Source organism: Saccopteryx bilineata, chromosome 1, assembly GCF_036850765.1.
Source record: "Saccopteryx bilineata isolate mSacBil1 chromosome 1, mSacBil1_pri_phased_curated, whole genome shotgun sequence".
NCBI classification, from domain to species: Eukaryota; Metazoa; Chordata; class Mammalia; order Chiroptera; family Emballonuridae; genus Saccopteryx; species Saccopteryx bilineata.
The window spans coordinates 115,893,634-115,916,253 of NC_089490.1; the positions used below are offsets into that span (position 1 = coordinate 115,893,634).

Genomic DNA, 22,620 nt, shown 5'->3' on the forward strand with positions numbered 1-22,620 from the left:
TTCATAGTATTTTCTTACAATATTTTGTATTTCTGTTGTGTCAGTTGTTGTTTCTCCACTCTTATTTCTAATTTTATTTATTTGAGTCCTCTCTCTTTTTTTCTTGGTGAGTCTAGTTAAAGGTTCTTCGATCTTGTTTACCTTTTCAAAGAACCAGCTCCTAGTTTCATTGATCCTCTGTATTGTTTCTTTAGCCTCTGTCATTTATTTCTGCTCTGATCTTTATTAAATCCTTCCTTCTACTACATTTCGGCTTTACTTGCTGTTCTTTTTCTAGTTCTTTTAGATGCAGGGTTAAGTTGTTTATTTGAGTTTTTTCTAGCTTCTTAAAGTGTGCCTGTAGTGCTATGAACTTCCCTCTCACTACTGCTTTTACTGTGTCCCATAAATTTAGAGTTGTATGCTCATTATCATTTGTTTCTAGGAATTTTTTTATTTCTTCTTTGATCTCATTCTTAATCCATTTGTTATTTAACAACCTGCTATTTAGTTTCCATGTGTTTGAGAATTTTTGAGCTTTTCTGTTGTGGTTGATTTCTAGTTTCATGCCATTGTGATCAGAGAAAGTGCTTGATAGGATTTCAGTCTTCTTAAATTTGTTAAGACCACTTTTGTGTAGGGCATAATTTTGAAGCACAGAGTTTGCAGGTTCAATCCCTGGTTAGGGCACACACAGGAGCAGACCAATGTTCCTGTCTCTCCCTTTCTCTCTCTCTCTCTCTCTCTCTCTCTCTCTTTCTCTCTCTCTAAAATCAATACAATAAACATTAAAAAAAATTTTTTTGACAGAGAGAGGGACAAATAGAGACAGTCAGGAAGGGAGAGAGATGAGAAGCATCAGTTCTTCCTTGCAGCACCTTAATTGTTCAATGATTGCTTTCTCATATGTGCCTTGATGGGAGGGGGGGAGGGCTACAGCAGAGCGATCCTTGTTCAATCCAGCGACCCTGGGCTCAAGCTAGCGACCATGAGGTCACGTCTATGATCCCATGCTCAAGCCAGCTAGCTACCCTGTGCTCAAGGTGGGGAGCCGGTGCTCAAGCTGGCCGACCTTGGGTTTCGAACCTGGGTCCTCTGTGTCCTAGTCCAGTGCTTTATCCACTGCACTACCACCTGTTCAGGCAATACAATAAACATTAAAAAAATAAACCAATAGAGTTCCTGAAGAAACAAATGACGCATCTAACAAAGTTACCTCTGGTAACAGGGAGGGTCCAAGTAGGCAGCTGACTGATAGCTAATGAGTAATATTTTATAGGTTGAATTACTTTATATAATTAATGAGAGAATGGAACTTGGTCAAGTAGAAAATAAGTGATTTTAGTTTACAGACTGCATATAAGACAATAGTCCCCTAAGTGATTTGCAATCTTTTTTTTCTTTCTTAAAGTAAACATAAGCTAATTCCAAAGAAAAAGAATGGCACTGACCTCTTCTCTGTTTGTAACTAATTTGTTAGTGCCATGAGATGAAAACAGTTGTATTTAGTCAGGGGCACTGACCTCTTCTTTTTTAGTAATTAGTTTGTGTGTACCAAGAAAAAAGAAGGTTGAAAATTGCCGTAAGATTATAATGGAGCTGAAAAATTCTTAGTGACGTCCCTGTGGTCTTACCTGCTTTAAGCACATGCATTACGTTTGTGGTGGTGCTGGTGTCAACAGACCTGCCCTGCCAATCATAATTGTAGCACATTCAATTATGCACAGTACATAAGACCTGATAATAATGAACTGTATTACTTGTTTATGTATTCACTATACCAGGGGTCCCCAAACTATGGCCCGCGGGCCACATGCGGCCCCCTGAGGCCATTTATCTGGCCCCCGCCGCACTTCTGGAAGGGGCACCTCTTTCATAGGTGGTCAGTGGAGGAGCATAGTTCCCATTGAAATACTGGTCAATTTGTTGATTTAAATTTACTTGTTTGTTATTTTAAATCTTGTATTTCTTCCCGTTTTGTTTTTTTACTTTAAAATAAGATATGTGCAGTGTGCATAGGGATTTGCTCATAGATTTTTTTATGGTCCGGCCCTCCAACAGTCTGAGGGACGGTGAACTGGCCCCGTGTAAAAAGTTTGGGCACCCCTGCACTATACTGTGCTTTTTATTGTTATTTTATCAATAGAATGTATTCTTTCTACTTTTTAAAAAAATGTTTGCTGTAAAACAGTGTGCCATGTAACTGGCAGCAGCCTCATCTGTGTTGACCACATCTCTTGACTGCATCATTTTCTCTTGTGCAAGATTTAATCTTGTGTTTTATGAGTTTAGTGTAGTCTTGGTGCACAGTGTTTGCAAAGTTCACAGCAGTGTACAGTAGTGTCCTAGGCCTTCACAGTCACTTTCCACTTACCCAGAGCAATTTCCAGTGTACTGTAAGCTGCTTTCATGCTAGGTGTCCTATACACAGGTACTATTTTAACTTTTATACCATGTTTTTACTGTACCTTTTTTATGTTTAGATACACAAATACTTATGACTGGGTTACTGTTGCTTATAGTATTCAATATGGTAACATGCTATTTATGGTAGGAGCAATAGGATAGGCTATATGCTACCCCATACAGCCGAGGTGTATCGTAGGATGAACCGTCTAGGTTTGTGAAAGTGCACTCTGTGATGTCCACACCATGATGAAGTCACCTAATAATGCATTTTTCAGAATGTAGCCCTGTTGTTAAGTGCCGCATGACTGTCTATGGGAGACCTGATTTCATAGGAGTTCAGTGGTTTGTCTAATGAGTTCAGCTTCAGAGAGATAATGGGAACAGTAAGTATGGTTGGTCTGTAGGGTTAAATCGTCTGGGTCTAAGTAATCCTCTAGTACTTATAGACTACTTGCTCTGAGACTCAATTTCTATACCCGTAAAAGGAGATGATAATTCTCACTTAGATTTTTTTGGAAAATATCAAATAACTGATGTAAAAGGCTTACCCCATTGGAATTTTAGCTAATATTATATATTTATTCTTTCAGTAATTCCCTAATTTTGGGATTTGGTAGACCAATAGATTAGAAAAACAGGGAGGTGGGCAAGATAAAATGGTCTTCTAATATTGCCAAGTGAAGTTATTAAAAAAGACAGAAATTACCACCCTAGTCTTCATTTTATAAAGGACATTTTAAAATCTAAGTTGTAGTGAAGGACATCGTCTCAGAATGAAGAACTGCCCTTTTTTTTTCTCGAACTGTTCTTTAAATGGAATAAATTTAGCTTCATAAAGGGCTCAATAAAATTCTTATTTTTCTTATTTCACTGTGAAGTAGGAATTAGATGGTCTATGAGTCTCCCTCCAGTAGTGAAATAACTCAGTTTTTATATTCATACCCTTGCCTACTCCTCCCTGCTTCTATACTTATCCCACCTAACTTAGAAATACTGGTAGACAACCCATACTGGATCAATTAAGTAGAATGACTGCTCTGAGAAATAGAGACAACAAATGAAATTGGACTGGATAAAACAATAGGCAGTATAAGAAAATAGCACAGGCCCTGGCCGGCTGGCTCAGCGGTAGAGCGTTGGCCTGGCATGCGGGGGACCCGGGTTCAATTCCCGTCCAGGGCACATAGGAGAAGCGCCCATTTGCTTCTCCACCCCTCCCTCCTTCCTCTCTGTCTCTCTCTTCCCCTCCCACAGCCGAGGCTCCAATGGAGCAGAGATGGCCTGGGCGATGGGGATGGCTCCTTGGCCTCTGCCCCAGGCGCTAGAGTGGCTCTGGTCGCGGCAGAGTGACGCCCCTGAGGGGCAGAGCATCGCCCCCTGGTGGGCAGAGCATCCCTCGCCCCTGGTGGGCAGAGCGTCCCTCGCCCCTGGTGGGCGTGCCAGGTGGATTCCGGTCAGGCGCATGCGGGAGTCTGTCTGACTGTCTCTCCCCGTTTCCAGCTTCGGAAAAATACCAAAAAAAAAAAAAAAAAAAAGAAAATAGCACAGAGAGTAATATGCAATCATTTATCTAACACATTTGCAGCCTACTATGTGCCAAGTACTGTACTAGATGCTAGGCATATGACAAAGCAAATAGTCCATGTCTTTTGGAATTGTACTCCTATCTCTCAGGCTAGGTAGGTTCTTGAGTCTTGAAGATAAATATGACACATTCCTGGGGCTTTAATTTTAATTGAAGAAGGAGTGGGGGTGGGAAGACAGATTATATGGCAATTTAAATATTTTACTTTCCTGGATGGATAAGCTCTGGGTTAGAGCATTGTCCCAATATACCAAGGTTGCGGGTCAGGGCACATACAGAGAGATCAATATTTCTGTTTTTCTCTCCTCTTCTCCTCTCTCTAAAACCCATAAATAAATTTTAAAAAACAAAAATTATATTAAAGACATCCACAAAAAGGAAAGACGCAAAATCTTCATGAATTAAAAGAATGAAAGTCTGACCAGGTGGTGGCGCTGTGGGTAGAGTGTTGGACTGGGACATGGAGGACCCAGGTTCAAAACCCTGAGGTTACCAGCTTGAGTGTGGGCTCATTGGGTTTGAGCACAGATCGCCAGCTTGGACCCAAGGTTGCTGGCTTGAGCAGAGGATTGCTCAGTCTGCTGTAGCCCCCCAGTCAAGGCACAGATGAGAAAGCAATCAATGAACAACTAAGGTGCCTCAACGAAGAATTGATGCTTCTTATCTCTCTCCCTGTCTGTCCCCTCTCTTTGACTCTGTCTCTGTCAAAAAAAAAAAAAAAAAAAAAAAAGAATGAAATAAAGTCAGTTTTTCTCTTGTAAGGGCCAGTTTGGGCTATTATTCCAGATTGGCATGCATACTTTGCTCTCCTCTGTGTCTAGGTTGATGATTCTTTACATTTAGCTCGCATAAATGTCACTTGAGAGAACTTGTTAAAAATATAGCTTCCAGGGCTCGAGAGATTCTGATTCAGTAGGATTGTGGGAAAGCCTAGAATTGGCTTTAGAAAAAACTCTTTGGAGATGCCAGTGTAGCAGCAGTGGTCTATAGCTTTCTTTGAGATGCCTTGCCTTAGGGGTTCTTCAGAAGTTTCAGAAGGCAATACATTTAAAAGAGAAACTCAGAAAGTGAACCTTGGCAACATTTCTCTATTTAAAGAAACTTGTTTTTTTGCTTTTTATTATCATGATTTATCTGAATGCTGCCAATTGAACATACTTTCAATTGTAGAGATTAAATCCAAATTAGTACTGGACAACAGGTCAATTTTAGAAAAAAAGTCCATGAGAATATTTGTCAGATATAATGCTAAAATGTTTACTGTAGGAGCCTGCGCTGATTCTGGTTTTCCAACTAAGCTGAGAATCTCACAGCTTTTTGTTTTGTTTTGTTTTGATTTACATTATTCATGAATGTATAATGAATGAGTTGGAATTAGGCTTAGAGCTGTATCTGTCCCTAAAAATAGAATTCTATTTGTTATCTTTGCTTCTTTTAAGGATGTCAGTGCTCTCCATTTGAAGACCACCAGGAACACTGGCAATGGATAAGTGGATAAATTTTGGTTCATTGACTTACTGCAACAAGGAGAATGCTCACCAAGGGAAAATGTGGGGTGTCTCAGTAAGAGGATGTCAGAAATGGCATGGGATTTGATTTTGTGTTTGGTGATTTGGGGAAGGTTCAAGGACTGGACTGCTGGTAGGAAGTGATGATAATTATATGTCAATACATCTTAATTCTTATCTAAAACATAAGAAGAATTAGATGAGGCTAAAACTGATGGGTAAAGATGTGACAGTCACTTTCATTAGCCAGGGTAGGCGGAGGCTGTAAGATCATTTTTGTGGTTTGGACAATCTTCATGTTTTCTTTCCTGGCTTCAGACATGATTATGACGGGCCTTGTATTTGTTAGTTCATCATGGTCACATTGGCCTTGGCTGATGTTGGTGTTCTGTGAAATTGTGTATGCGTACCTGGAGAGCACAATACTGTACCGTGGCAGGCTACCTCCAGGCTTTTAAGGCCCACATTTCTTTTTCTCACGGTTAAAATAAGAATAAAGAAAAAATGTTCTTATATGTATGAATAGAATCTAGATACATCCAAAATATTCACAACAGTTATGTGTTCACAAGGCTGAGAGGCAGCTCCGTGTAAGGAAATGAGGCTGGGATTACCTTTTTTTTTTATTTAGTCCCATAACTGCCCTGTGAACCTGACAATATCATTAACAGCTTCCATTTGCCAATCACCTGCTATGCGCTTTGATGTGTCCTAGGTGTTTTACACACGTACAATTTTACAGGCAAATCTATTATCATTCCCATTTTTCAGACAAGTAAACAATAACATTGCTAGAATCAGCTGCTTATTAAGTGGAATTGCTGGTACATTAAGGGGTTCTATGCATTCTGAGCCTTCTGAGTATCCACTATACCAGGATGCCTCTCTATGCAGAACTCGGGAGTCTGGAGGTAGAGCAATGGAGATATATACTACTACTTGGCAGAAGTGTTCTGAGACTCAAATGCCAGCATACATCTGAAAGCACTTAGCAGGGTAATCGGTTCGTGGTAGACAAGCCATAACCAAGTTTTCTTTTAGGAGGGCCCTCTGATTGTGAGTGAGTTCAGATGAATTGACTAGTAGTAGCCTATGTTGAGCGACTCCAGACAATTTTAATCTTCTGGTCACAGAAGTCAGACTAAAAAAAAAATCTTAGTGTCACAGATTCAGAGTTTAGAGCTCCAAGGCATTGTTGTCAAAGTCATTTTTTACAAATGGGGAAAATGAAGCGTGGCAAGGCATCTTATGTACCCAGTGTCACAGTGTCGGAGCAAGGCCGAGAAACTCCCCCGCCCCTTTACTTTTCAGGCCACAGAGCCACCGCTCCTCTCGGTACCAATCTCAGAGCTCAAAGTTGCTGTAACTCCGTGCAGTCAGCAATTGAAGGATTTCAGAAGAAGCTTTGGTAGCGTTACTTCCGGGAGCTGGTGCGGGAGTTCCGCGCCTGGTGGAGGGGCCGGGGAGCGGGGCGGCAGGGTTTCTTCGCAGAGCCCATGCCTGGGGCCCTGACCGCGGCCACGCGGCGCGGCTCCGCCCCGAGAGGGGACGCAGGCCGAGCGATCGCGTCGTTATCGCGGGGCGGCCCGGAAGGAGGAAGGCCTGGGCGGAGGTGAGCCCGGGCGGAAGAGCCAGCAGCTGCTGCAGCGACCCGCACCATGTCGGCGCACAACCCGGGCATGGAGCTCGGTAAGGGCCCCTCTCCTCACCTCCCGCCTCTGCAGCCAGATCCTGCCAAGAGATCCGCGGGCCGAGAGCCAAGCGGCTGGGGCGCTCCCAGCGCAAGGCCAAACCGGGGAGACCTAACTCCTGGGCATGTTCCCGCCGGTCGGGCATCCAGGCCTTTTCCTAAGCGGAAGGACTAGGAAAGAATTAGAATTTCATCTACCCCTTACTTGTTCACCTTTAGCTCATTGATTGCAAGGAACAAAAACAAACCCCCAGAACCCCAAACAAACAAAATCTCACGAAAACCTTCCCACTATAAATAGAATCCTTGTGGGATCTAATGCTGAATTTCCAGATGATTTTCACACAACTGTATCTCCAAAGTGGCCTTGTTTTGGAAAATATGTCAGGCCTTTGTATTATATTATTTATGGAAAATGTATGATTTTAGAGGTACAAAGATTTATAAAAGTGCCCAATGAATTATTTCACCATTTAAGAAAATTATCGATTATTAAATATTACTGGCAAGAAAACTTAGTTCTGATTTACAAAAAATATGAAAAATTGTAATTTATAGCAAAACCATATTGGCCAAAGGTTTAGAATCTCTGGTTAAGCATTATAACTTGGATATCTGTATTCTGGATCTTCAATTAGCTGTGTGACTTTAGGCACATTACTTAATCACTCAGTACTTAAGTGTCTTAATCTGTAAAATGTTTACTTCATAAACTGATATGTTGCAGATACCTAGGAAGTGTTAATAAATAATAGCATTATATAGAATGTTAGCTGTAAGTTACATATAACACATACAGGTGCTTTCTCTTCTAATTAAACGTTCCAAAGGTGATCCAGAACTTTTGTTGAATGGAAAGAGCATATTTTTAGTTGATTTCCTCACTAAATTGACTCCCCTTTAGTCACTGCTTTTTAGGAGATTTTGTTTTAAATTCTAGTGGACTTTCGTATAAAGGAATCTTGCCTTGATGGGAAGATCCTGAAAATGGTGAATAGGGGACAGGGATGGGGTGCAGGTCTTCCCTCCGCATCTTCAGGAGTGTGACTGTGTGCCTTTGTGCCCATAGAAGAGGATGCACCATTTCCCCTAAACTTATAAGTTGATTTTTTTTCTTTTAAGAAATAGACCATTTTTACTTTTTTTAAAATTGAGATATAATTGACATATGACATTTTTGCTTTCTTATCTTGCTAGATTTAGAATCACTTTCATTCATTTGTTGAAAAGAAACAGTACATATAGATTAAAAACAATTGCTATGTAAAATAATAGTAAATGTGGTTTATATGTAGTGATGTAAATGCTCATAGTTTTGTTTTCTTTGTTTAAATAATATATACAAGGGTGTTTTTCCTTCACTGGTATTAATCATTAATCTAGGTAGAGGTTTAGCCTAAAATGCTAAAATAAATTACTGGAATTATTTATATACTAGGAAAAACATTCACTATTAATTTATGTGATATGTTACCTGATGTATTCTATAGAATTTTCTAATTAAGTCTTTTAAAATAAATATAACTTTTTAAAAGAAATTAACATTTACTTTATCTTATTACAAGAATTCATGTTTATTGCAAAAGTTTTAGAAAATACAGTTAGCACAATACACTGTAAAATTATTACTAATCCAATCCTAGTTACTTATATTTTAATGTATATACTTCTCGTTAATAGACTTTAAAAACAAATCGGTTCATTTGAAATTGACCCCTATGATAAAAGCCTTCATGGAAAACTCTTTCACCAGAGCATTTGGATATATGAAAGAAAGAACAAACCCTCTACCTTTAATGTTAACTTTTATGTCAGTGTTTATGGATGAGTGCTATCTGCTTAAGATATTTTCTACTTAAAATGTTAATTTCTGATTTTCTTCAACTCACCCATAAAGCTGAAAATTTTTTTTTCTTTGGACAATGCTTAATCCATGTGGGTAGGTCTCAGCTGTGTCCTTATAGAAAGAAAGCTTGACTAATTTGGAGTCAGAAGGAAAAAAGCCTAAATCTTATGGCTTATCTATTGAGTAGTAGTCCACATCTCTAACCAAGCTACTTGATTTCTTTGAACTAGAACAGTGGTTCTCAAAGTGAGGTCCCTGGAGACATCCCATGTTTGATCCCTGGTCAGGGCACACAGGAAAAGTGACCATCTGCTTCTCTCCCACTCCCTCTCTCCCTTTCTCTCCCTCCTCCCCTCTTACAGCTAGTGGCTTGATTGGTTCAAGTGTTGCCCCAGGCACTGAGGATAGCTTTGTTGGTCTAAATGTAGGCCCCAGACCCTAAGGATAGCTCAGTTGATTCCAGCATGGACTCCAGACAGGGGTTGTTGGGTGGATCCTGCTTGGGGTCCATGAGGGGTCTGTCTATCACTCCCCCTTTCTCACTTAAAAAAATTAAAGTGAGAAAAAAAAAATTTAAGTGAGGTCCCTGGAACAACAGCATTGACATTATTGGGGAACTCATTAGAAATGCAAATTATCAGGCCTCACTGACATCTTAATGAATCAGAAACTCCTAGGTGGGGGCCAGCATTCAGAGTTTTAACAAGTGTTCTGGGTGGTTCTGAAACACCCAGTTGGAGAACCACTGGCCTAGTGATCTCTATGACTCTGTGGAGCACTTCTGGCTTTATGCATTCTATTGAAATAGACTGGTGTTCTCCTTTCTATTCCCCTACATGCCTCTGAAGTTCTGCCTAAAATGTAGAGGCAGCATGGGCAGTGATGTTTCTTTCCTTCACTGATGTACTCTAGGTACCTAGAATAGTGTCTGGCACAGGGAAGGCCCTCAAACATATCTACTGAGTGAAGGAATGAATTTAGAACTGCTGGGGACTGTGAACAGTTGGCTCAGTGGTTGAACATCAGCCTGGTGAGTGGATGTCCCAGGTTTGATTCCTGGTCAGGGCACAGAGGAAAAGTGCCCATCTTCTTCTCCACTCCTCCCCTTCTCACTTTTTTTTTCTCTCTCTCCTCTCCTCCTGCAGCCATGGCTTTATTGGAGCAAGTTGGCCCTGGGTGCTGAGAATGACTTCATGGCCTCCGCCTCAGGCACTAAGAAGGGCTCAGTTGCTGAGCAATGGAGCAAGGCACCAGATGGGCAGAGCATATCCCGCTAGTGGGCTTTCCGGGTGGATCTCAGTTGGGGCGCATGTGGGAGTCTGTCTCTTCCTCTCCTCCTCTCACTAAATAAAAGAAAGAGCTAGCTTGGGAGAGTTGGAGCAACCACAGGGCCCTGTGAATGCACAGTTTTGTGAAGTACCACATCCTTTCCCTCTTTTCTTAGTATCGCTGAAATGCAACTTTGTTTTGTCTGTCTTTAAAGATACCTCAGAGGCTTATGAAGGATATTGATAGTGTGGCTTCCTTTTACATGTGATTTTCTTTCTAGGCATGTTGCAATGGGGTTGTTGTATTAGGTGACTTCTAAGACTCTTCTTGCTCTCTATGTCTACCTGAAAGCGCTTGTATACAGAAAGGAAAATGTCAATTGGATCTGAAAAATAACAGGAAAAAAGTAATTGAAGACTAATTTTTAATTGGAGGGGATGGAGACAATTCTTTTAATTTCCTGTTTGTTAACAAGAGATTGTTTTAAGCATGTATCCACACATTAAATTATAGAGTTCATGATTACTGAGGAATGGAAACACTGTTTTGCTCTGTAAAGGTACTTTCTGTAATCCAAGTCACAACAAACAGATTGGATAGTTTAGTTTATTTGTTTAAATCATGATCAAAGAGATCAGTTTTGACTTGTTGCCAAAGTGAGAACCAGGGTGGATTTTGTATTTTATGAAGCATATTTATTCATGCAGCAAGTAGTTATTTATTTTTTTAATGTTTATTTTACTGATTTTAGAGAGAGGAAGGGAGAGAGAGGGAGAGACAAGAACATCAATCTGACTGGGGATCAAACCACAATGTCTATGTTTCGGGATGATGCTCTACTGAGCCATATGGCCAGGGCTCAGAAAGTAGTTATTGAGTACCACTTGTGTACTGTGTGTTACTACTCTGGGCTCTGGGACTACAAGATGGACAGGGAGAGTCCCTGCTTCTAAGGAGCTAGGTCTGGTTCAGGAGCTGAGTGTCAAGCCAGAGCTACAATGAAAATAATTATAAATATGATATGTAGTTATTTTTCACTTTTGTCTGTTTAAGAAATTAGATAGCTCTGTTTGGGGGTAGTACTTTGAAACAGTTTAGGTATCCTTTTACTCTGCAAACTTTCAATTTATGTATGTTTATTTATATTAGTATAGATTTGAGGTTTACTGTTTCCCAAAGGGTTATAATTGTTACTGTTATTATTTAATACTCAAATTATTTCAGATTTTGCTAATGGCAGCTCCTTCAGCCTGGATTTTCTCTTTTTTGACATATCCCATTAATTATTATTATTTTAAATTTATTGATTTTAGAGAGAAAGGAAAGGAGAGAGAGAAACAAACATCAGTTTGTTGTTCCACTTATTTATGCATTCATTGGTTAATTCTTGTATGTGGCCTGACTAGGGATCCAACCCATAACCTTGGCATCTAGGGATGACGATGCCCTAATCAACTGAGCTACCTGGACAGGGCTGACATGCCTTTTTAAAGTACTTCCTTATTTTATGGCTTTACAGGTATCCCAGGCTTATTTTTTACTTTCTCTGTCATAGCACCGCAGTCGGCTATTTCTCCAAGGAGTGTTTGTTCAGTGTGAATAATGGTATTTAGAAGCCAAGATCTGGGCAGTAGATATACTCATGGTGACTGAGTGTGTCTGTTCCCAAGGCTCTTCTACTTGGCAAAGCTGGAGAATGTATGTACTACACACACACACACACACACACACATACACATACACGCTTCTGTATTTATCCATTATTGTTTATCTATATCTCTATATAATGAAAACCATGTGTTCACAGTAATACCTCCAATTCCAGTCCAACACCACAGGGTGTATTCCCTTCTTCTCCCTTCCATATTTGATACTTTACATGTTGCTCAATACATACCCCACCCCAGTAGACATTCTTCTCGATTTTCTCAGGCTTTGACTCCCCAAGCTGGGGGCCATCCTCTTCCTGCTTGGGCTCCAACTCCCTGCATCAGGCTCCCGCCCTTACTGATTCCCCAGTAGGTCAGCAGCAGTCTGTGAAAGGCTACTCTCCGTGTAGATAGCTTCCTTATCATGCTTGCCTTGATGACCCCCGTTTGGCTGTCTGTGCAGATACTCTCCCTGTTGTGATTAGACTCTGGGCTACCCCGTGCAAATGTCCTCTGCTCCTGTTCAGGTTCTTATACTACACTGTAGGCCACAGTGGCTTCTCTCCTGGCCTGCCTCAAATGTCTCCCCTGCTCACATCCTCGCCAACCCTGCACTCCCACTTAGAACAATTCATGAAGTGGGAGGGGACCAGAATAAAATTGTAAATTGATTTTTATATATCATATAAATGTATAATATTTAAAAAATCAAACTTAAGTGGAGTGCTCAGTGCTCCTGGCACTTGTTACACTAACGACTGGGGCACCAAAGTGAGCACAACTCGGTCTGTGCCTTCCCGGAGCTCACAGTCAGCTCAGGGAGACAGTCATGAAACCATTGCAGTAAGATGAAGTAACCAGAGAGGAGTGGTCAGATTAGAAGAGGAAGTCAGAGTCTTGAGGGGGAGGTTTTCTGGGGAAGGATATTTTTGACAGAGTAATTTCCGCAGAGGAACTGAACAAAACTAGCCTGGCATGTTTCATTCACTATAGGAACCCCATTTTCAGATTTCTCTTGTGATCTTCTCATTTTGCTATTAATGATGAAGAGTGACATTGTAGTGAAGAAAGAAGAAAAATCATATTCCGTGTGTGAAATACGTACACAGTCAATATAACATTTATGTACGCGTTTTAGATTTTAAATTGGCCGTGCTTTTATGAACACTGACTTTGACGTTACCTTAGAAGTCTTTTACCATTTGCTTATAAGCATGACTGATAAGGCTGTGCTTTATTATTCTGGTACTGTTTTGATAAACAGAAAAAGACTACAAAGTTATAACTTGGGTTTGAATAATTAAAAGTCCTCCATGGTGCCTAAGTTTTAAAAAAAAACTTTTTTAAAGCATCTAAGCCCTGTGGATTTTAATTGTTCGGAAGGAAGACGAACTTCAAGCGCTCATGTAAAATGGGATGCCTCTGCCAGGAAAGAAAGACTCGTAAATGAGACAGCAGCCAGAGCCCTTGAGGATGCAGTGTGAACATGTCACTAGAAATTGTTTAAGTGGAGAGCTCTGGCCCTTTTAAAACACTGTCTGTCACTTGAGGATTGGGTCACCTTGAAATGTGTTCATCTTTGAGTTAAGGCATAAAAAGGCACTTTGAAAAATTTCAGTTGACTTTGGTGTGTGTTGCGTGCGTGTCTGTGGATGTACCTCTCGTCAGCCTGCCTCAGCCGAACAGTCAGTTCTCTGGAAACCAAAGGGGTTGCAAGAGAAGGGTAAATGTTTTATCTCAGCTCCAGCAAACTCTACAATTTTTTTTCTTAAATGCTGAGACACTCTGGCTGCAACTTCTGACTCTCTTTTTATAGTCAGGCCTTCCTCCCTAAAGCAAAGTCTCAGATGAGGGTAGCCTCTGGTAATGACTTCCTAAAAAGGTGCCACTTAACTGATGCTTTGGTTTGTTTGAAATGTGGTTAATATCAAGACTGTAGTATTTTCAAGGCTGGTAAAAATAGCCAAATTAACTGCTTTTGTAATCTGCAGTCAGATGAGCTTTTGTACTGAACACATACATGGTGGTCACACTCCTTACCCCATGGCCATAAGATAGGTATGTGTGTGTGTATGTATGTGTGTATGTGTGTGTGTGTGTGTGAGAGAGAGAGAGAGAGAGAGAGAGAGTAATTTCTTTAAAATGTCTAACATATGACATTCAACTGGGTATCTTGCATGCTTAAAGTATACGGACTCGTTATCCCTATTGTAAAGATCCTTGAATAAACATTTCTTATGACTATTTCAAACCCTGTTTTCTGGAAGAATAGTAATGTCCACATTCACACGTATACTACCTCTTTTTTTTTAACAGCACAATTTCTTAGGAGGAAGGCAACTTAGCTATCATTCCCACACCCTTCTGTTACAGATGAGTCAACTGAGACACAGGGAAATTAAACCTATGGCCACATGGCTGGTTAGAGACAGACAGTATTGGAATGAAACTCATGCTCTCTCTATGCTGGTTTATTATGATACTCAGAATTACTTCTCTTGCCATTAGCTTTGTAGGAGCTTAACTGGACTGTGGTCCTGAATTAGTATCAGCTGAGACGCTTGTTAAAAATGTACATTCCTGAGCCTGACTAGGCGGTGGTGCAGTGGATAGAGCGTCGGACTGGGATGCGGAGGACCCAGGTTCGAGACCCCAAGGTTGCCAGCTTGAGTGTGGGCTCATCTGGTTTGAGCAAAAGCCCACCAGCTTGAGCCCAAGGTCACTGAAGGCCCGTGGTCAAGGCACATATGAGAAAGCAATCAATGAATAACTAATGTGCCGCAATGAAAAAACTGATGATTGATGCTTCTCATCTCTCCATTCCTGTCTGTCCCTATCTATTCCTCTCTCTGACTCTCTCTCTCTATCTCTGTAAAAAAGAAAAAAAAATTAAAAAAATGTACATTCCTGAACCCCGCAATAGTTTTACCTATAAATCTTAATGGTAAGGGGCCCAGGAATCTGCATTTTCACAAGCTCCCCAGATGGTTCTTTTTTTAAAAAATTTCTTTATTTATTCATTTTTAGAGAGGAGAGAGACAGAGAGGGAGAGAGAGGAGAGAGAGAAGGGGGGAGGAGCTGGAAGCATCAACTCCCATATGTGCCTTGACCAGGCAAGCCCAGGGTTTCAAACCGGCTACCTCAGCATTTCCAGGTCGACGCTTTATCTACTGTGTCATCTACTGGGTCATCATAAGAACCCAGATGGTTCTTATGAACACTGAAGATTCAGAAGAATGCTGCAATAAGCTCTGGAGCTTCCCAGATTAGAGATTCAGGGAATATTAAATTACTGTACACTATTTTTTTTTTTTTTTTGGTATTTTTCTGAAGCTGGAAACGGAGAGAGACAGTCAGACAGACTCCCGCATGCGCCCGACTGGGATCCACCTGGCACGCCCACCAGGGGCGACGCTCTGCCCACCAGGGGGCGATGCTCTGCCCCTCCGGGGCGTCGCTCTGCCGCGACCAGAGCCACTCTAGCGCCTGGGGCAGAGGCCAAGGAGCCATCCCCAGCGCCCGGGCCATCTTTGCTCCAATGGAGCCTTGGCTGCGGGAGGGGAAGAGAGAGACGGAGAGGAAGGGGTGGGGTGGAGAAGCAAATGGGCGCTTCTCCTATGTGCCCTGGCCGGGAATCGAACCCGGGTCCCCTGCATGCCAGGCCGACGCTCTACCGCTGAGCCAACCGGCCAGGGCTGTACACTATTTTTTGATAAATCCTCTTAGTCACTTTTACCTTTATATTAATATATTTATTATACTCCTCAATACTTGGTTTAAAAATTCCAATAAGAAAATTTGAGGAGACATTAGCGTTTCATTTTCTGATTAAAATTAAGTGAGGAAATGTGTTAAAATGAGTGTGAAAAAGTGGAAACATCAGGCGGGTAAGGCAGTTAAGCAGGTGCACATATCGGAAAGGCGCATTGTATCTGAAAAGGAGCATATTTTATTAAACTAATGCCAATTGCTGATGGAAAAATATAACCGGTGTACTTTATGATGATTTTGGAAATTGACATGAGCCTATTGTCTCCATGGTCTGAGATACTGGAGAGAACAGACCCTAAAAATCTCCCATTACCTGAAGCTGTGAAATTATTTACCAGAAAGAGTAATTTAGTTAATTTTCTGATGGAAAAAGGAACATTCATGTTTCCTTGGAATTTTTTTTTTTTTTACAAAGACAGAGAGAGGGATAGATAGGGACAGAAAGACTGGAAAGGAGAGAGATGAGAAGCATCAGTTCTTTGTTGTGGCACCTTAGTTCATTGATTGCTTTCTCATATGTGCCTTGACTGGGGGCAATGAGGGTGGGGGCTACAGCAGAGCAAGTGAATCCTTACTCAAGCCAGCGACCTTGGGCTTCAAGCCAGCGAACATGAGGTCATGTCTATGATCTCATGCTCAAGCCAGTGACCTCGCACTCAAGTTGGTGAGCCCGTGCTTAAGCCAGATGAGCCCGTGGTCAAGCCGGTGACCTTCGGGTTTCGAACCTGGGTCTTCTGCTTCCTAGTCCGACGTTTTATCAACTGTGCCAGTGCCTGATCATGCTTCTTGGAAATTATTAAGTTTGCACTGTGGTCGAACGTAGGTTGTGGCAATCCTCATTTTATTTATACTTGTGAAGGAGTTCAAGTGCTATATATTGTAGTGTTTTGAGGGAAATTATTATTTTTTTCAGTATGTAGGGAAAACTTAAACGCTTCTAATAATTTTCCAGAGAAGAAACTGGAAACATACTTGGCAGCACAAAAGTAGGTATACAGTTGTTTGCATGTAAAATAAACCCATAATAAGTAATAGGACAAGAATAAACTGTTTCACGAGCTCACAACCGTGAACCTCCTTTTGTCCCACCTGCATTTTAGTCTTGAACCTTTATAAGCAGAATGTTTTTTTTTTCTTTTTATCCTCTTTAAAAATCTTCGGACTCTTCAGGAGGCAACGGTTACTGCAACCTCAAACTTCTCCATCCAGCACATGTATGCAGAGTACCTGCTGTGTGCTCAGCGCCTTCCCTGTCTTCCTGAAGGAAATGAGCCGCAGAAGTCTGGGGCCGTCCCATTGTGAAGCTTCCCTTCGTCACACTAGCATATCCCTGGGGAGGCACACTGCGGACTCTTGTCCAGGAAAGCAGACTGCACATCATCGGGCTATGCAGTTGCCTTCTCTCAAATGATTAAATAGCCAACCATGTATTTTGTATTAACCTTTCAATGATCAGTTAAAAATACTGTGAGAAATCCCCTGAGCTAGGCAAAGGTCTAACGTGGCATTTTATGAGTGAAAGCACCTTTGCAGGTTGGCACCAGGAAGAAAACTATCACAATCTCAGTCTGTAGAAGAACACTGTGACTGGTTGTAATATTACACTAGTAATTACATAACAGAGGTTGTGGGCCATAGCGATGATTAGCATGTAGAGTCTGGACAACAGGCAGTGGTGCTAATAATAATTGTTAGGTCTCTGTCTCCCTCATGTCATGTAGAACTGTACTTTTCATGATGTAAGTAATTGTTTTCATCGGTGTTTGTTAAATGAATGAATAAAGAAGAATTGTTGCCATTTCTAGGAACTTAGAATGGCGTGTTACTTCCTGCAGTGTCAACCCCAGACACTTCTCTCTCCCTGTCTTAGAGGATCCTGGGCCATTTGGTCTCATTGCTGTTACCACCTCACCCTCCTGGCAGGCAACTTGGTCTTTGTTTCTTGCAAAGGTTCCTCCTGTTCAGAACGGAATACCTATTGACATTGTTCTCTTTGCCTGTGGGAAATGATCTTTAGCGTTGGAGATCAAACTTAAATTCACGTCTTATTCCTCTTGTTTACTGTCTTTTAACACTTAATGATTTTGATTATTTTCTCTTAAGTTTTCTTCTCACCATTTTGATCACATGGTCCTTAACACCGAGGACATAAGACTCATACCTAACTGTGAAATGTGGAGAATGAATTAATGTGGAGGTTTCACTCTTAAATATGAATGAAAAAGGCTAAAACGTAGGCTGAGATGAATCTTCCTAAATTTAATTATCTTTGAAAATGGTATTTGCCTAATTAAAAAGGTAATGCATAGTCACTATAGAAAATCTTTAGAAAGCATAAATATAGAGAAGGAAATAAAAATTGCTCAGTATTGTCCTATGGAGAAATAGAAATCTGAAGGTTTAGTCCCTGTCTCAGATAGCATGCACTGGGTAGAATATAATTGTTTTTGGTGACTTGGAGGATCATTGTCACAAGCATGTAATTCCTTGTTAAGTGCTCAATATTGTAAGTACTCTGTAATTATTAACTTACGATAAAGGGTATAAATGGACTCCTGAAAGCTTTTAGAGCCTCTTTGCTCTAATCAAGTGGCCGTGCCGCTCTGCTTGTTTGTTCACTGAATGTGTTTTTAATACAGTTTTTGGTTCCTTTCCTGTGACCAGTCTGCATCTCTCTCCTGTAGAATTTCTCACCTTCTGGTTTGATGTTTCTAGTATGCATATGGCTAGAAACAAGAGAACCAAGATTACTAGAATTTTGAGTGAACTAAGAACCAGCAGGTTTTAAGTGGAGTTTCTAGCAGTCTTCCATAGTTGGGGTTTACAAGAAAATTTAGCCTTCCTGCCCAAGGGCATTTATTATAAACAATGAAGCAATTTGTCTCTTTATGGAAGGGAAGGGTTCTAGTTTTCCATTGTGAGGAATGAAGAAACAGTCATTCTTTTTTTTTTTTTTTTTAATTCTCTGGTTCAGATGAGGAACCCAGGTTGAAAAAGGTTCAGATGGCTGGATGGCTGGGCTCTTCTTATGAGTCAGGTGCATAAAGCCATCTGTGGACTCTGAAATCTCTCTTTACAGATCAAAGTCCTTTTCCTTACTTACTCTTTGGTTCCTGGGAACATGGCAGAAAGGTAAAGATGATGTATACCTGATTTTTTTTTTTTTTGTATTTTTCTGAAGCTGGAAACGGGGAGAGACAGTCAGACTCCTGCATGCGCCCGACCGGGATCCACCCGGCACACCCACCAGGGGGCGATGCTCTGCCCACCAGAGGGCGATGCTCTGCCCCTCCGGGGCGTCGCTCTGTTGCGACCAGAGCCACTCTAGCGCCTGGGGCAGAGGCCAAGGAGCCATCCCCAGCGCCCGTGCCATCTTTGCTCCAATGGAGCCTCGCTGCGGGAGGGGAAGAGAGAGACAGAGAGGAAGGAGAGGGGGAGGGGTGGAGAAGCAGATGGGTGCTTCTCCTGTGTGCTCTGGCTGGGAATCGAACCCAGGACTTCTGCACGCCAGGCCGACGCTCTACCACTGAGTCAACCGGCCAGGGCCTGATTTTTTTTTTAAACAATGGTTAATTCTTGCCTCATGGCACCAGTCATATGTTCTCCTAGACTCAGTGAATGTATATTGACAGACCAGCTGATTATTTTTAACCTTTAAATGTGAAGGTTTTAAAATATTCATAGAAGTGGAGAGATTGCTGTAAAGAATGCATGTGCCTGTCCCCCAGATCCAACAGACACCAATTTTGCCAGGCTTGCGTTGCCAGCCCTCCTCTTTTGCTGTTGTATTTTAAAGTAAATACAAAATGACACCACATGAGTTTATCCCTAGTACTTTGAAGTATATCTCTAGATAAACATTATATGGTTACACAACTGCTTGATCATTGTCATGCTAACAATTAAAAGTAATTTACTTAAAAGGTTTTAAAAGGGAGATCCTCTTGCCATCATGAAGATGGTGAAACAAATAATAAAAGTTAATACTTATTGGTTTTTACAATATGCAACACATTATGCTAAGTACATACCTGTTCCTTACTCCTGACAGCTCTGTGTTGTCTCAATAGGTTTGATTTTACAAATGAGGATGCTGAAATTTGGGAAATGAGGCATCTTGCCCATGTTCATACTTCTAGCAAGTGAGTGGTAAATTGGGACTCACTGTTGGTCTGCATGACTCTAGAGATTGCTCTTAATCTGAAGATTACATTGCCTCTATATGCACTCATATTTTTTATTATTCATATGACCTCAGAGTCCATATATGACCAATTGCTCATTTAATCTTCTTAATTGGAAACCTAAAGTGAAGATACATAAGAAATCTAAAGATAATCTCCAAGTGTTGTTTTTATTAATAATTTTAAATTTCTTGCTCACTGTTTCTCTTACACAGATTCTATTCTTTTCTATTCTGTTCTGTTCTGTCCCGTTTCCTTCCATTCCATTCCATTTTAAGGGAGAGGAGGGGAGATAGTGAGATAGATTCCTATATGCACCCTGACTGGGATCCACACAGTAACCCCCATCTGAGGTCAATGCTCGAATCAACCGAGCTATTTTTAGCTCCTGAGGCTGACGTGCTTGGACCAACTGAGCCATCCTCAACGCCCGGGCCAGCACTCAAACCAATCCAGCCACTGTGGGAGGGGATGAGGGAGAGAAGGGGGAGAGTTGATAAGGGGATATTGGGAAAATAAGTTTGTAACAGGTTTGCTTGCTTATATTTTGCCTAATTGTTGCATTGGCGCAGGGCAGCACCAAGTGTGTGTAGTCTGTGAAAGACTGTGGTGCTTGCCCTCAAGGTAGCAGATTCCAAATTGCAGACTGCCTGCCTCCGAAGGTAGGGACAATTGTTTGCGAGAGGAGTGTTTTTCCCCCCAGCCTGTTCTGTTGGAGTGCAGAGAGAGAGAGAGAGAGAGAGAGAGACCAAGAATGCGCAAGAGAGAGCTGAAGGGCTTGGGAGCCCTGAGAGAAAGGGAAGTGGTCTTCCCTGCCTGTTTGCTCCTCTGCCATTATGAGACTTTAATAAATAGAATGACCCACCATTTTATGGCTCCACAGTTCCTTTACCGTCTGCCTGAATTCAGTGCGAACCTGCATGGCCATGGCGATGGCTACAAGCCTTACAGGGGGAGAAACAGATGGTCGCTTCTCTTATGTGCCCTGACTGAGACTTGAACCTGGGATGTTCATATGCCAGGCTGATGCTCTAACCACTGAGCCAACTGGCCAGGGCCACTTATAAGGATTTTTAAACAAGAACAAATGATTACTTTAGTACTCAACTATTTATATATTTGCATTTTGGACTATATGGTAGACATGCCATGGGCAGGCAATGACAAGAACAGGAAAAGGCCAGCAGCCCAGATCAACCTATTTGGATTGTTAACCCTTGAATAACTGAGAGTCAGCTGATGTCAGAGATGCCACATTTTGCCCCAGAGTGTACTACCCCCTTGCTGCACGCTGTCCCCGCCAGTGAGGATTAGATAAGTCTCTACTTTGAGGCTGCTTTTCACCCTTGTTCTAAAACTGTCTAGAAGAACAGAAATCTACTTCCCACCAACATGTGAGAAGTTGATGGTGGAAAGAATTACCTTTTCCTGGGGAAAGTGTCTTTAATAAGTACCAATGAATGACACTTTAATTGTACAATTTGAAATATTTAAACCACAGGCAGTGTTGGGTTGTAGGGAGCCTTCTTGCTATGCCAAAATCTTGCCATTTTGATTATTCTCCACTCTGTGTTTTGGATAGTGGACCTTAAATAAGTCTCTCAGCCTTCTAGATCTGTAGCTGTGAAATCCTTCCCTGCAGACAGTAGTCTTGTCTGAAAATTGGACAAGACTCAGCTCCTTTAGAGAGCTGACTCAATCATGTGGCTTCCATGACTGCTTTGGGTTCACCTGGCTCCCCTGAATGGACAGTGGGAAGCCTGTGTTCCTGTTCCTCCACGAGGGGGAGCACTTCCAGACCAGCATGGCCTAGAGATGTTACTGGACAGACTTCTTTTTCAAGTAGGGTGGTGATGCTTTCACATTTTTGATGACTTGTCATGGAACATCTGAAAGCACAGGGAAAATCAGTCACCTTGTCAAAACCTGTGCCACAGAAGAACTTCCTAAGGAGAAATTGCCGTAAGTTAGGTGCTGTGAGAAGCAATGTTTTGAATCAGCAACCAGCAGGTGGTGATTTCCACTTGAGTTCCGTTTTGAAGAGATAGTCCCAGATGGTGTTGCCAGTCACTGTGCTCCATAATGTGGCGGGGGGTGGGGGTGGGGTGGGGGTGGGGGGGTTTGTTTTGGGAGACAATATCAACTCAAGCCCTGTCTGTTTACATTCAGGGTATTTTAGCACATGTTGGATGCCTGCTGTTTAAGAGCTACACCTACATTCCAGGCTCGTTCTCTGTGTGTTTAGAATACATATTTAAACACAGATAAAGGCAATACTGGAGAGCATGAGATTGTGGTAAGGAGGGATCTGGAAAGCATTTGACATTTTCTACAAATCAAAGGGTAGTAAGGTAACATGAAACTTGTATAACATATATAATAGCTACACAATAAATTTTCCTTTTTTAAAATTTTTACTTTTCATTCAAAACTTAGTTCACTTAGATTTCAAAGGAGGATCTCTTGCCCAAGATTGAGAATTTGGTTATGTAAAGTTTTCTGCAAATGAACATATATGTTGGAATGGTTACCCATTTAATTTTTCTAACTTATCTTTGTAATCAACATTTCTGAAAATTGATAAATAATAAGACTCTAGAGTGAGTGTTCATTAGATAAGTCTTATTGATGCCATTCTATGACTATTTTAGGTAAGCAATCACAGTCATATGCTCAGACACCATTACTTGAGAACTAGCAATATTTTTTTTAACTGGAAACAAATTTTTA

General features: G+C 41.3%; 1 protein-coding gene across 1 annotated transcript in view; it reads left to right on the top strand.

The window, feature by feature from the left end:
• The first annotated feature begins 6,902 nt into the window (after positions 1-6,902).
• DERA (deoxyribose-phosphate aldolase) overlaps positions 6,903-22,620 on the top strand; it is a 141,514-nt gene continuing 125,796 nt past the window's right edge. Inside the window, exon 1 of the mRNA XM_066264551.1 lies at positions 6,903-7,170. Coding sequence (XP_066120648.1) covers positions 7,140-7,170 — 31 coding nt within the window. The 5' untranslated portion in view covers positions 6,903-7,139. The remainder of the gene's footprint in view (positions 7,171-22,620) is intronic.